General features: G+C 64.8%; 1 protein-coding gene across 5 annotated transcripts; it reads right to left on the bottom strand.

Annotated features, from left to right (window-relative positions):
* Positions 1-83: 83 nt before the first annotated feature.
* On the bottom strand, positions 84-11,226 carry PLEKHG5 (pleckstrin homology and RhoGEF domain containing G5). Of its 5 annotated transcripts, none has more exons than XM_039563899.1 (23): positions 10,979-11,226; positions 9,150-9,226; positions 6,999-7,128; positions 6,713-6,815; positions 6,572-6,632; positions 6,371-6,462; positions 6,158-6,294; positions 5,933-6,081; positions 5,112-5,180; positions 4,164-4,349; positions 3,819-3,989; positions 3,650-3,745; positions 3,518-3,568; positions 3,257-3,406; positions 3,069-3,179; positions 2,852-3,001; positions 2,640-2,777; positions 2,320-2,439; positions 2,086-2,218; positions 1,903-2,015; positions 1,662-1,822; positions 793-1,587; positions 84-685 (listed from the first exon to the last, which is right to left on the bottom strand). In XM_039563899.1, the coding sequence occupies exons 1-23, from the start codon at positions 11,109-11,111 to the stop codon at positions 676-678; spliced, it is 3,336 nt and encodes a 1,111-aa protein (XP_039419833.1). In that variant the 5' UTR covers positions 11,112-11,226; the 3' UTR covers positions 84-675. The 5 variants fall into 5 exon arrangements, with proteins under 5 accessions (XP_039419833.1, XP_039419836.1, XP_039419838.1 ...); XM_039563902.1 differs by lacking the exon at positions 10,979-11,226 and adding an exon at positions 10,377-10,444; XM_039563904.1 differs by lacking the exon at positions 10,979-11,226 and adding an exon at positions 9,459-9,472.
* Positions 11,227-13,137: the final 1,911 nt, after the last annotated feature.

Genomic DNA, 13,137 nt, shown 5'->3' with positions numbered 1-13,137 from the left:
GGGGCTCCCTCAGCCGTGCAGCACCCACCCGGTGCTCCCCAGCCTTGGGTGCCGCTGAAGCCAAAGGAGAGGCGAGGCGGGCATGAGCGTGCACCAGCTGGGTTTATTGCTCAGCTGGGACGTGGAGTGCAGCCTGGCATGGGGGGGGCAGCCGGGGCTCTGGCCACCGCCATGTCCCACCGTGGCTCCCACACTCCGGCCCCAGGTGCTGCCATCCACTGCCACCCCTCAGGGCAAACCTGCCTCAGCCCTGCACCATCCTCTCCTGCCACCAGCCCCAGCCTCCTCCCTGCACTGTCCACAGCATCGTGCCACCGGCACCGCGTCCCTCTCGGCACCTTCCCCACTCACCACTGCCAACATCATCATCCCTTCCTCACCTGCAGGAGCTGACCCAGAGCCTCCCACAGCCCCCCACAGTTCCAGGGCCCCCTGCCCGACAACTCTCACGTCTGTGGACAAGGGTTCAGCACAAGCCACGTGCCATGTCCAGCCCCGCACCGCCATGCCCAGGACACATCCTCGCCAAGGGGACTGGTCTGCATCCCCATCCATGTCCCCGTCAGCGTGGCATCCCAGTGCCCGCTCTGCCCGGCCCCGGCATTACGCTACGGTTAGAAGCAGGAGAAGCTCCTTGGTACATCCATGCATCTGTCCTTTCCACGCCAGCGGCTCTCAGACCTCCCTGCAAGACACAGAGTGGGGAGAGATGCCTTCAGCACTGGGACTCGGCCCCTGGGAAGCCCCTGGAAGGGCTGGGGCATCCCCCGGCAGCAGGCGGTGTGTGCTTACGAGGCCGTCAGCGTGGAGTTGAGCAGCAGCGTGGTCCGGATCCGGTACAGCTGCGCCAGTGTCAGCTTGCGGTGCTGTGCCGACTGTGGGTCCGAGAGGGTCCGGCGGGCAGGAGCCGGGGGGTCGCGCCTGAGCTCCCCTGGGAGGGATGCCGGGCTCTCCACTGGCTCCTCTGGCTCTGAGAGCTCTGATGTGGAGCTGCCACTGCTGCCGGGGGCAGCCAGAGGTGCGGGGTCTTGGCTAGTCCGGGGGGAACCAGCACAAAGGTCGGAGAGGCTGCGGCTTTGGCTTAGGGGGCCTGGGGAAGTGGGGGAGAGGAGTTGGGGCAAGCTGGCCTCCGACTTGGACTTAAGCGCCCTGGCCGGGCAGGGCAGGAGCTGCACGGGGGTCCGGCGGCGCAGCCGGGGCGAGGCAGGCCGTGGAGCCGGAGGGGCCGGGGAGGGCTCCTGCCCCTCCTCGGCTGTCCCCTCTGGCTGCTGGCCGAAGTCCCGCAGGGAGGCAGGTGAGAGCGTGCCATAGGCGCTGTCGATGGAGGACGAGCGGCAGCCGCTGCCTGGGGAGGCCACGCCTTGGGGCAGGGGAACAGGCAAGGCGCCTGCAGGCAGCTCCTGGATGGGGGTCTCTGCGGAGGTGGGGGTCTCGGCAGAGGTGCCAGTGCCGATGGAGGTGCTGGTGCTGATGGAGGAGCCGTCTGAGGTTGAGCTGAAGGGTTCTGCGTCCCAGTCTGGGGAGGAAAGCTCGTCGCCACCGTCTGCTGCCACCATGGCGAGCGTCTCAGTGGAGCCGTCGGAGGGGCTGTGGAGGCAAGAAGATGAGGAGGGGCCTGTGCCAGGCTGAGGGTGTGCAGGTCCCCCCCTCCTGCTCCCTACCACTGCTGTGAGTCTGGGCTGGTGCTGCTGTGGCGCAGGATGGTAGGTGAACTGGCAGCTGAGGTGCCACTCTCACCGTCCTCCCCCTCCTCCTCCTCCTCCTCTTCCTCCTCCTCCTCCTCCTCCATGCGCCGGCGCTGCCGCAGCCGCTGCAGCAGGTTCTGGGAAGGGGAAGGCATCAGTGAGGAATGGGGTGTGCACGGGGCACCCACGGGTCCTCCACCCACCCATGTGCCCTCACCTGGGCATTGCGCACTGCCTCGACCCAGCTGCGGCACAACTGCCCACTGGTCTGGAAGGTGTAGGCGGCCACAGCGCTCCCCAGCTCGTTCAGGTAGATGAGGAGGAAGGAGCCTGTGGGCAGGGGCTGTCAGCAGTGTCCAGGGACCTCCCTGTAGTCCCCTTTGCCCCCAGTGCTGCTCACCCGGGTCCCTGAGCTCCCGGCAAATGACTCTGTCCACCAGCAAGGGCTGCCGGATCACCTTGGTGCGCTCAGCCTTCTTGAAGGGCTTGGTGATGAGGAAGAGGTCGGTGAAGAGGAAGCAGTAGACGTCCATCTGGGGGGGAGAGTGGGGCCATGGGCACCAGTCAGTGCAGTGAGTGAGGCCAGGTGGGCAGGGGCCGGGGCCGAGACCTCCCTGTTCCCTGCAGTCCTCACCTTGCTGTCTTTACCTTCCCGCATCCGCAGGCTGCCCTCGAGGAGGAGCTGCCGGGTGTCCTCCGGGGAGGTGCCGGGGATGGGGGCCGTCAGGTCCAGCCGCAGGAACTCCTTAAGCAGCTGCCAGGAGCCCCCGGTGTCAGCATGGGGTGCATGGGGTTACATGGCATAGGTAGTATGGCATGACATAGCATGGGGTAGCTTGGCATGAAGTGACATAGGGTGGCACAGCAGGGTGACTTAGCAGTGTGGCAGAGGGTGGCATTGAGTGGCATGGCATGGCATGGCACGAGACAGCAGCTCCACCATGTCCACCCTACCTTGTCCACCTCGTCTGTGCTGCCCTCCACCACCTCATAGGCGTCGATGCGGCTGAGGATGGCATCCAGGCGCTGCCGCTCCTGCCGCTGGCGCATCCGCGAGTTGACATCGTTGATGAAGCGTTCCACAGAGCTGATCTGTGCCAGGACTGGTGGTGGGTTTGACGGGCCAGGGGCCACTGACCCTGCTGCCCACTCCCCTGATCCCTTACCATGGTGGTGATGGCGTCACGGGCGCGTGGGTCATCCGTCTTCTTCAGGATAGACTTGAGAAGCAGCGGGTACTTGGTGAGGCGCTGGTGAGGCTTCACCAGCATGTCGCTCAGCTTCAGGCGGCTGCACTGCTCCTGCTTCTCGGCCCACTGTGGCATGCAGGCGTTAGGACTGGCACAGCCCCGGCCCCGGCGCCGGCCCCTGCCCTCCCCTTACCGTCACATAGGTGCGGAAGAGCTCGCTGTCCCGCAGCAGCGCCCGCATGTACTCCATGCAGCCCTCCTCCTCCATGCAATACCGCACATAGGGCTTGAAGAGGGACCCGAACTGGGGGGCACAAGGGGGTCACCATGCAGCGCACAGCATGGCATGGCTCCCCACCATGGCATGGTGTCCCCACTCACCGTCTTGAAGCCATCAAGGAAGTCAGTGGGGTCAAGCAGTGCCCTGGTCTGTCGTGCCTTGGCCAGCACTGGGGCCATGACACTGCGCCACAGCTTGCAGTGCAGCCGGATGATCTCCCCAATGTTGCTGAAGAGCCGCTCAGCATCCACCTGTGGGGGTGAGGTGGGCAGTGCTGGGGAATGGCACCTCCACCCTGCGGCATGGCAAGGCTGAGGACCCATCCCCGAACATCCCTATCTCCTGCAGCCCCCTCCACTCACCTCACAGAGCAGCCCTGACTCCTGCAGGTTCACCAGGCAGGAGAGGAAGAGCTGTAGGGGGAGAGTGGGGAGCCGGTGAGCTGCAGCCACAGCCCCCAGCCCCAGCACGGTGCAGTAGCTGCCAACACTCACATCAGTGATGACTTTGAGGTTCCGGATGTAGGTGGCCTCGGTGTGCAGCAGCTCCCAGATGGCTTCCTGCTGGTGGCACTGCCGGCGTGACAGGGCCTGCCAGGCTGAGTGTCAGCGCTGTGCCGGGGCCTGGGCAGAGCCCCTGTGGCTCCCCAGGCCCTGTCCCTACCTCTGTGCCCTGGATGATCTGCTGCCAGCTGTCCTCCATTGTCAGCCCAGCCTCATCCCCGTCCTCCTCCCAGGAGTCGCGATCAAAGCGGAGCTGGGGCGGCAGCTTGGGCAGCCCGAAGGTGCTGTAGGCATGCAGCCTGTTCACCAGCTGCTCCAGCTTCTCAGTCTCCTGGCCAAAAGTGGGGGACAGAGTGGCTGGGTGGGGGCCAGTGGGCGTTTGCCACGGACCCCATCGCCCTGCCTGTGGAACTAGGGTCTCGAGCCCCAGGGAGACCCATCCCAGCTCCCCAGCATAACCACAGGCAGTTCCCACACCCCCTCCCCATGCCTGCAGCCCACCTACCCGCCCGAAGGAGCCTGTGCTAGTGCCGGAGCCGAAGAAGCCGCTGAAGCGGCTGGCGGCGCGGTTCTTCCAGGTGTCAGTGCCATTGGTGGGCAGAGAGCTGCTGCTGTGCAGGGCTGCCTCAGGGCTGGGGATGCTGGTGTCCCCCAGGAACTCTGTTATGTTCTTTCTTCGCCGTCCCGGGGCCTGCAGCGGGGACAGCCAGTGTCCCCGGGGTCAGTGCCCAGCACTGCAGCCACAGCACTGGGATGGGGACAGCCAGCATGGCTGACCTCGAGCACCGTGGGACAGACAGACAGACAGATAGCAGCCCCGGGCAGTGGGGTCCCCCGGCCATGCTCCCCTGCCCGCACTGACCTGCCTACCTGCATCCCGGGGGTGCAGGGCCCCGGGGGTGCAGGACCCCGGGTGCTGCCTGGCCAAGCCCGGCCGGCCATGGACAAGCGGCCCCAGCAGCGCGGGGGCTCAGGGCATCCCGAGGGTCGCAGCACCCGGCCGAGCCGCCCGTCCAGCCGTACTCCCGGCTCGGACCGCAGAGCCGGGGCCGGGCAGGCTGTGGCCGGGCTCCTCCGAAACAAAAGGAGGTGGGCCAGCGCCGAAAACCTAATTTCCCTCCTCGGCAGATAAGCTACCAGAGCTGAACAATTCACCGGCGGAGATCAAAGCCCCCCGGCTGGTCGCGAGAGCTGGGTCACGGCCAAGCGGCTCCCGCCGCCCCGAACACCGCTGTACCGGCTGCTCCCTGTGTGTCCCTGGGCCGTGCCGGGATGTGGCCGCTGCCATCTCCTCACCGTGGCACAAAGGGCAACAGGGCCGGGGCTCCGTGCCTGCCACCAAGCCCTGGCAAGTGGCTCGCTGTTGCCACCGCCGCCGGCACGGCCCCACACCCTGCCACGTCCCCAGACCCAGGCGGGAAGAGCTGCCGCGGGCACCATCCCCATTACTCACTGTGCTGCCGTATCTCCAGGCGCCCCGGCTGCCGCCAGCCCCATCGCTCCTGTGCCACTTAGGGCCCACCTGCCCCCAGGAAGGCAGTCGGGACGGAGACCCCCGCAAAGGTGGCTGGTTGCCCGCTTGTCCCCTGGCCCTGCTAGAGCCTTGCCGCTCCCCCAGCCAGGCATCGTAGTGCTGGACACGGGCAGCCACTAGCCCTGGCCACGCAGCCAGTTTGCTGCCCTCAGGGCCTGCTGGCACAGGACCAAGCACTGTGTCCCCCTGGCCGGACCCTGCAGTGCTGTTCCCCGCGGCCTGGCACCCTGCTCCCACGGGACCGACGCCCAACCAGGTCCCACGCCTTATCTGGGGCCAGGGTCCACGGGGCAGGACAGAGCTGTGCTCAGCAGCTGCCAGACGCCACAGTGAGAGGAGGGCCAGCGGCCAGGGCGAGTCCTGGGGCCAGGGCGAGTCCCAGGGCCGGGGTGGCACCGAGTGGCAGCCGTTTCTGGGGCCCCCAGGGTTCCTGTTTGCCTTTGCTTTGGTGCCAGCCTGTACCTGGCACAGCCAAAGGGCTGGTGCCACTGCTTGAGCTGCTACACTACCATGGTGTAGCCAGCATAGCACAGCACAGCCAGCAAGGCACAGCCAGGAGACAAAGGGGCTCTTGGGGACTCTAGGGGGATCTTCAGCCCATACCACATGAGACCATGGAGAAGACACCATGCTGCTGCCCCATGACCCATCTTCACCAGAAAGAACGGCTATGGGGGCATCACACATGCTGTCATCCCATCCCCAATTCCTCCCTCCCCAGAGCTGGCACTGGCACTCACCACGCTCTCAGTGCCCTCCCGGCGTCCTGGCAGTGGCTCCAGCACTGGCCCCAGGAATGCAGCACTGCTGGCAGGGTGCAGGATGGGCAGGCTGGCTGACCTGGCGTCCCGCACTGCCTGCTCCACCTTCAGCTCATCCCCGGGCTTGGCTGTGGGAGTATCAGGTTGTCAGTGTCCCCTGGGAGCTTTGGAGCAGCCAAGCCTCCCTCTGGGGCCCCGCAGCACCTTTCACCCGCAGGTAGTGTCCCCCGAAGCGATACGCCTCGAACTGCAGGGACAGTGGCGTGTGGGACTGGTCCAGGTAGATGTCCACCTTGCCCAGCTCGATCGCCTTCCTCTCGAAGACTGGCAGCAGCACTTCCCTGAAGGACATGAGCCCCCCATTTGTCTTTACATCTGTCCCCACACTGTCCCTGTGCCTGTCTCCAGTAGACTCACCCCAGCGACTTCTTCTTCACAGCTGGCACGATCTCTGCCTCGATGTCGATGCTGAGGTCGAACTTCAAGGTGAAGCACTCCTTGCTGGGGTCCTGGGGGGAGGTGGCAGCTGCTTGCCCAGGGGTCCCTCCCTCCCTCTCTCCCACCAGGGCCATGCTGCTGCCCTGCCGAGTGCCCCAGGGAGAGGAGCCTGTGCCTTACGTCCGTGTGCCTGCGCCAAGCCTTCTTCTTAGGCAGCTTCAGCGCTGAGCTCCTGCGCTCCCTGTGGGCACAGGGAGGGAAGGGTGACGGGAATGCCGTGGGCTGGGGCTGCACAGGGGCTGTGCAGGGCTGGGGGCTCACCCTCTGCTCTCTGCCGGACCCTCCTCCTCCTCCTCCACATCAGAGGCAGGGCTGGTGCGCGGGGGACAAGAGCGTGTCGACATGTTGCGGGCCAGGATAGAGCCTGCAAACGGGCATCGAGCTGGGCTGTGGCAGCTCCCCCAGCCCCGAGCTGGCTCCCACTGCATCCCACTCCCGTCCCTGAGCTGCACCAGCCCCAAGCGCACTCCATCACTCCCATCCCTGTGCCGCAGCACTGCCGCAGAGCCGCGGGAGGAGCGGTGCCACAGCTCCGCGCCTGGCTCACCTTGCGGGGACAGGTCGAAGCGGATGTGGCCATCGAAGTGCATGGCGCCATGGAGGCTGCCGTCACAGAGCTCACACAGGCTGAGGGGGCCGCTGCGGCTCAGCTGCCGGCACTTTGCGTGGTGGCATTCCTGCGGGGACACGAGTCCATCAGGCAGGGCCTGCCCGCGGCTGCCAGCTGTGGCATGTTGACAGCAGGGATGACCAGCACCACGAGCAGCAGGGTCCCCTGTCCCATCCCCAGCTGCAGCCGGCACATTGTTCACAGGGAATGCTGGGGCCAGAGCGAGCGCAGGGAAAGCAGCATGAGCAGGACGTGGCCATGTGGCAGTGGGTGCTGTAGGAGCATGGGGATGACACAGGGGCTTCTGCACCACAGAGCCCCTCCCGGCTCCACTGCAATGAGCAGAGACCCTGGGACACCTGCACATGCTGAGGCTTGGACAAGGAGCTGAGGGACAGCTGCACCGTGGCACCAGCACCTCACCAGCGGCCCAGGAGGCCGCCCTGGCACCCCACAGCCCCTTTGTGCTGACGAGAGCCATGTCCCCGCGGCAGGACGGAGGAAGCGAGCGTCTGCAGCCAAACAATGCTCGAAGCCGGCGCGTTTCCTCCGATTGTGTGCGGCCACGGCCGCGGCCCCAGCCCCTCCAGGCATTCACAGCAGGTTATTTTTAAACCCCCGGCCAGGCCCCCCAGCGCAGTGTACAGCTTGTGTTCCCTGGCCAATGCCCATCTCACTGGGGCTCCTACTGGCCCCACTCCTGGGGATTGTGGTGCCACCAGCCACCGCCAGCAAGTCCTGCTGCACCGCTGACACATGCCCGTCCCCGTGTGGGACCCCCATGGCCACCCTGCACGCGGAGGGGTGCGAAGGGCTGCTGGCAGGAGCCAGCCCTGCCCGGGCTTGCCTGTAGTACACGCGCTGCTGCGGGGAGGAAGCGCCTGTGCAGCTCCAGCCGCCCCCACTTCCTGCCCTCCTTCCTCCCGGCGCTGCTGAGGTCAGAGCTGACGTGCTCCCACCACCCGCGCGCTCTCCGAGGGGTCGTTGGCCCCTCTGCAGCACCCCCCGCCATCCACGAGTGACCTATCCCAGGCCTCGAGACAGCCTCAGCCCCAGGACACCCTGTACCCCTCAGCCCTCCTCCTCTCCCACCATGTGTCCCACAGCGTTGCTGCCATTGTGGCCATCGTGACACCTGCATGTGGGAGTATGGCCGTGGGCTCCGGGCAGTGCCCGCAGCTGGTACTCATTCAGTGAGATCCCCTGGGACTCTGGGCAGCCGCCCCAGAGGGATGCGGGGCCCCTCATCCACCCTGTGCCAGCAGCTCATCCCTGGGCTCATGTCCGGGCTCATCCCCACAGGAGGGGCCAGGCGGGATGGCCAAACCCCTCTGCCCACCCCAGGAATCAGCTCCCGATCTGAGCCCCACCCCACTCCCCGCACACGGCAGCTCCCCCGCCCCTCAGCAGGTGCCTCACAAAGCAAGGGGGATCACGATCCTGCGCCGTGACACGGCAGGATGAGCCCCCAGCCTGACCAGACCCCCTCTCCCGCTACTTGCCAGGCACCGTCAAGGGTCTGGTGACAGCAGCGGGGTGGCCTCAATCGCTCCCGGCAGTCCCAGCTGCACTCCTGGGCAGCTACAGCCCAGTGCCACGTGTGCCCCAGCAGCACCGGCCCTGCCACCCCGGCGTGCAAACAGAGCACCGCCGGCACACCCCCGGTACGCCCGGGCCGTCCTGCCTGCTGCGCCGGAGACACCGCCCGTGGCCGCGCACAGCAACCGCGGGGACTCGCTGAGAGCTAGGGCGTGGGTCCGGCCCGGGCCCGCATACCCGGAGGGAGAGAGGGACCCTAAATCCGCCCTGGCTTCACGTTAGCGAGCAGGAGAACAGACGGACTGTAGTGGATTAGCCCAAATCACGGCAGCTCGGGGAAACGGGTAAGCCGCTGCCGTGCCGTTAAGGGCCAGCAGGACCCTGACAGCAGCAGGGAATGCACACCCGGCACAGCAGGCCAGGGGCTGCCGACCAAGGCAGGGGCCCTTCAGGGAGCGGCAGGTTGGCCAGAGCCGTCCACTGCCCCTTCTCACCCCAAAGACCCCAGGCAGCAGCTGCCCGGGGCTGCCGCCACCTCCCAGGACCCACCTTGGCCGCCCTCCTCTCTCCGGCGCAGTCGGGGTTCTGGCAGTGCAGCACTGTCTCCTCTTCGGGGCACGGCTCGGCTGTGGAGAGAGCTGGGTCAGTGCCTGGGTGCCCCACACCACGAATCCCGGGTTTCAGAGCTCGGCAAAGCACTCAGGCTCCCGCCCACCCCACAGCTCATCCAGGGGAATGAAGCCCCGTGCCCAAGAGCCAGTGATGCATCCCCGCCGGGGAAACGCACTGTGTGCTCCGCAGTGACAGAATCCGGCACCTCCTGCTCAGCACCCCGGGATACAGGATGAGGACACGGACCTGCCCCAGCTCCCCCGGGGCTGGCACGGCCTGGGGCTGCAGCAGCAACACTAAATCTGCAGCTGTCAGCCCCCAGCGGGGCTTAGGAGCCACTTTAAGCTTTGACAGTTAAATCGGCCTTAGGGACAAATCCTATTTTGAAGGCTTTTGTTATGTGTCGAACCTAATCGTTTAAAAATAACAGACTCCGGGCTGCTCGCGGCGGCAAACGAGCAGTACAGACACCCTCTGGCAGGACTGCCCTGCTGCAGGCAGGGATGCACCGTTGGGAAGCTGCCTGCTGGGCAAGGAGCCGATGCCAGGGATGTGGAGAAGCCAGGTGGCATGGCTCTACCAGAGTGGCACGGCTCTACCAGGTGGCACGGCTATCATGCCAGCCCAGCGGCACAGGGACTTCCCCGCCGCACCGCTTCCGTCTCCCGCATCCTTCCTGCCAACAAAAACAGCATCCACGCCGACCCGAGCCAGACCGCGGCCAAGGCCGGGGTTAGAAACAGTCTGCGGGACAAAACAGTCTGCCTTTTGAGGCAGCACTGAAAAAACTGTTGCTTCTGCCTGGAGAGGGGGAAGCAACTCGGAATGGTGTTGGTTTCTCAAGCTCCCATCTGGGAGGCGATCCCGGGGCTTGCTCTGGCGCCATGGACGCTGCTGGATGACGATGCAGGAGCAGCCGGGCAGGGCTCAGCTCGTCGGCCTCCAGGAGCAGAGCTAGGAGCCGGGCTGGGAGCCGGGACCCGGCGCTGCCCCCGCGGCAGGAGCACAATGAGGCCTCTGTCCCCGCGGCCGCCCCGCAGCGCCCGCCGGGCTGAGCCGGCCCCCGCCCCCCGCCGCTGCCGTTTCACTTGACCTATCGGGAATAATAACGGAAACAAATAAGAAATTCTTTCATGCACCCAAGGGAAAGTTTTCCAAACTCACCAAAAACTAGAGGCTGGCCGCAGCGGCCGGCAGTGGCACGGATCAGCCCCACGCCGCAGCCGCCGGCACGGCCAGAGCCGCGTGGCCGTTCCCAAAATCCTACCCTGCCCGCGGTTCACACATGCACCAGGGCCTGGGACGCGCGGACTGGAAGGTCCTCGCAGGGGGCCCCGCTTTGTGGCAGAGGCAGGAGAGCGTCCGGGTCCCCACCAGACACTTCGGGGGCTGCAGGAGAGACCCTGTCCCCATCAGCTCCTGTCCCCGCCCGGTCACCTCCTCCTTCTCCTGCTGCCGGCTGTGCTATCACACCCGGCGCTCCCGGTGACGGTAAACGAGTTTTGAAACCGGATCGTCCTTGCGGCAGGGCGCACGGCAGCGGCGGCCGGCTGCTTCAAACGCCTGCCGGGGCCGGGGGGAGCGGCGCCGGTGGCACGGGGCGGTTTGCTGAGCGCTCCCCAGCTGCACCTGCCGCATTCCCGCGGCGTCCCGGCGGCACCCAGGAGCTTCTCCCAAACCCTCACCCTCGTTGCCAGGGCTGGAGCATTTGGGCGGCCACGCTCAGCCATAGCCTGCCAGTTGCCCAAAGCCCCCCAGCCACCTACCCCCGAGCTCCTCGCTGACGTCCAGGCTGGAGCTCCAGGAGAAGCGCTCCACTGCCCCGTACTCCAGCCCCGCCAGGCCGGGCGGCAAAGCCTCCAGCTCGTAGGCACCCCGCTTCCTCCAGTACAGAAACATCCTGGGGTTGCGGCCGGGAGGCCCCCCGGAGCCGTGCCCGCCCCGACGGGGCCACCGGTGGGACTAACTGGGGGAGACCAGCTCCGGCTTTAAGAGTGGGTCCCGGTCTCTGGACAAGCGGTGCATTGACGCCGCCGGCGGGAGCCGCGGGGCGGCCGAGGGTGCTGCTGGAGGCTGCCCAGCGCCCGCGCGGGGGGCGCACAAAGGGCCTTTCTTCAGCCTCCTACAGACATTGCACAAATTTCACTTTCCACCGTCTATGGAAGACATTCGGCCACGGAGACAAGACGCGCTTGTGATGGAAAGAATCAGCATGAAGAAGGGGGCTGTTTGGCGGCTCTGTCGTCCGTCCGGCTTTTGAGGGGGCAGGAATGCACCGCCCCGAGCTCCGGTTGTATCCCTGCACCCGTGGGCACACGGGGCCCCCAGCCTGCATAGGGAAAACCAGGGATCTTCAGGGGGATTTTCCTCCTGCTAAATCCAAGCAAATAAGAAAGCACCAGATAGGGCTTAAACCCCCCAAAGACAGCAAAAGATGGCACCTTCATCCTGCTCCATGCAAAACTCCCAGGCCAAGACCATCCCAGCCCCTAAACTCATTCACAGCATCTCCTCCCAGAGGCACCAGGTGCTTCTCAGAGTTATGTTGCTTCTAGGCAACCTTTGCCAGAAATTCCAACAGAAATCGATGCTGCAAAGGTAACAGATGCCAACATATTGCAAAATTAATCCTGCTTGATTTAGTGCATCCTTACTGTTTGAAGTGCTGTCACAGACTTCCCATTGATCACAGAACAGTGTCCCCACCTTGTTGGTGGGATGCTTCACCGAGGTTTATGCTCCAAAGCCCCCAGCCATCCCGCTGTCCCTCTTCCCCTCAGGGAGCACCAGAAGCCAGTGAGATTCCCCTTTCCCAAGGCTGCAGCACTCACCTCTGGGCCCCAGCAGGCACTGGCACTTTGCATCCCCCCTGAAACGCCCCAAACCAGACACTTGCAGCTGGGCACACACGGGTTACTCACTTGTCCCCCAGGTCCAAGGGATGGAGCCAGCACAGGATCCATCGCCCTCAGCCAGGTGAGGTGGATGTGTGGGGCTGGTAACAACACCAAGGGGGATGCTTGGCCACGGTGCTTTTAGTGTTGCCTATTTCTCTCATGTCCTTTGCCTATCTCACCTTTCCTGAAGCTTTTTCCACCCTCTCCCTCATGACTTGAACTCCCATCTCACCCTGCCTGGGATGTTCCCCCTGGCTGCACCATGGCCCCTTTATTTACTTTAGCCACTGTTCAGGCCCACAATGCTGGCCAACTTCTTCCTTTGCTGCCAGATCCAGCCATATGGGGATAATTAGGCCTGGATTAAATTTAACTCTTTACAAGGCTGCAACACGGCCCAGCCCCTTGCAGCTCTTCTCCAGCTCTGTCCCCTCCCCACCTCTCATCCCAGTTTGTTTGTTTACAGCTGCTCATTCCTGGGGTTCTAGGAAATCTCTTCCCAAACCAAATAAAAGCAATTTTGCAGATTACTCACACCCACAGCAGCCACCAGCTAAAAAGCTCTGGCCCCAAGTGGTACACCACATTCCTCCTTCCTCTGCAGGAGACCTGGCCCAGGAGATTTGAACAGGCACTGGGCTTGGGGGGCTGCAGACTCCAGGGCTGGACTGTTCCCCAGTCTGGGCCGAGGCAGAGCCATGCCTCATTTTGCAGGAGCTGCTGTTAGAAGCCAGGTTATTTTTGTAGTCACAGATCCAGTAAGAGCCCAGCATGGTGGTGTTACCCATAAAGAATCGGTTTTACCAAAAATGTCCTCAACTTGACCCAAGGCGCTCACCTCTGTGCGACTCCCACCAACCCTGGCTTCCCTTGGGAGCAAATTGCTAATTGACAAAAGGCTGGGAAGAAAAAAAGTTGGTGTCCCAGTGGGGCAGAGCAGGTGGGGTCAGGTAAAGCCACGCAGCCCAGTGCTACACACAGCACCTGGGTGACAAGTTCCTCCCCACTCCCATCCTGCTCCAGCCCCT

This window comes from Corvus cornix, chromosome 21 (assembly GCF_000738735.6).
Source record: "Corvus cornix cornix isolate S_Up_H32 chromosome 21, ASM73873v5, whole genome shotgun sequence".
Classification (NCBI taxonomy): Eukaryota; Metazoa; Chordata; class Aves; order Passeriformes; family Corvidae; genus Corvus; species Corvus cornix.
This window is presented reverse-complemented; position numbering and strand designations above follow the sequence as displayed.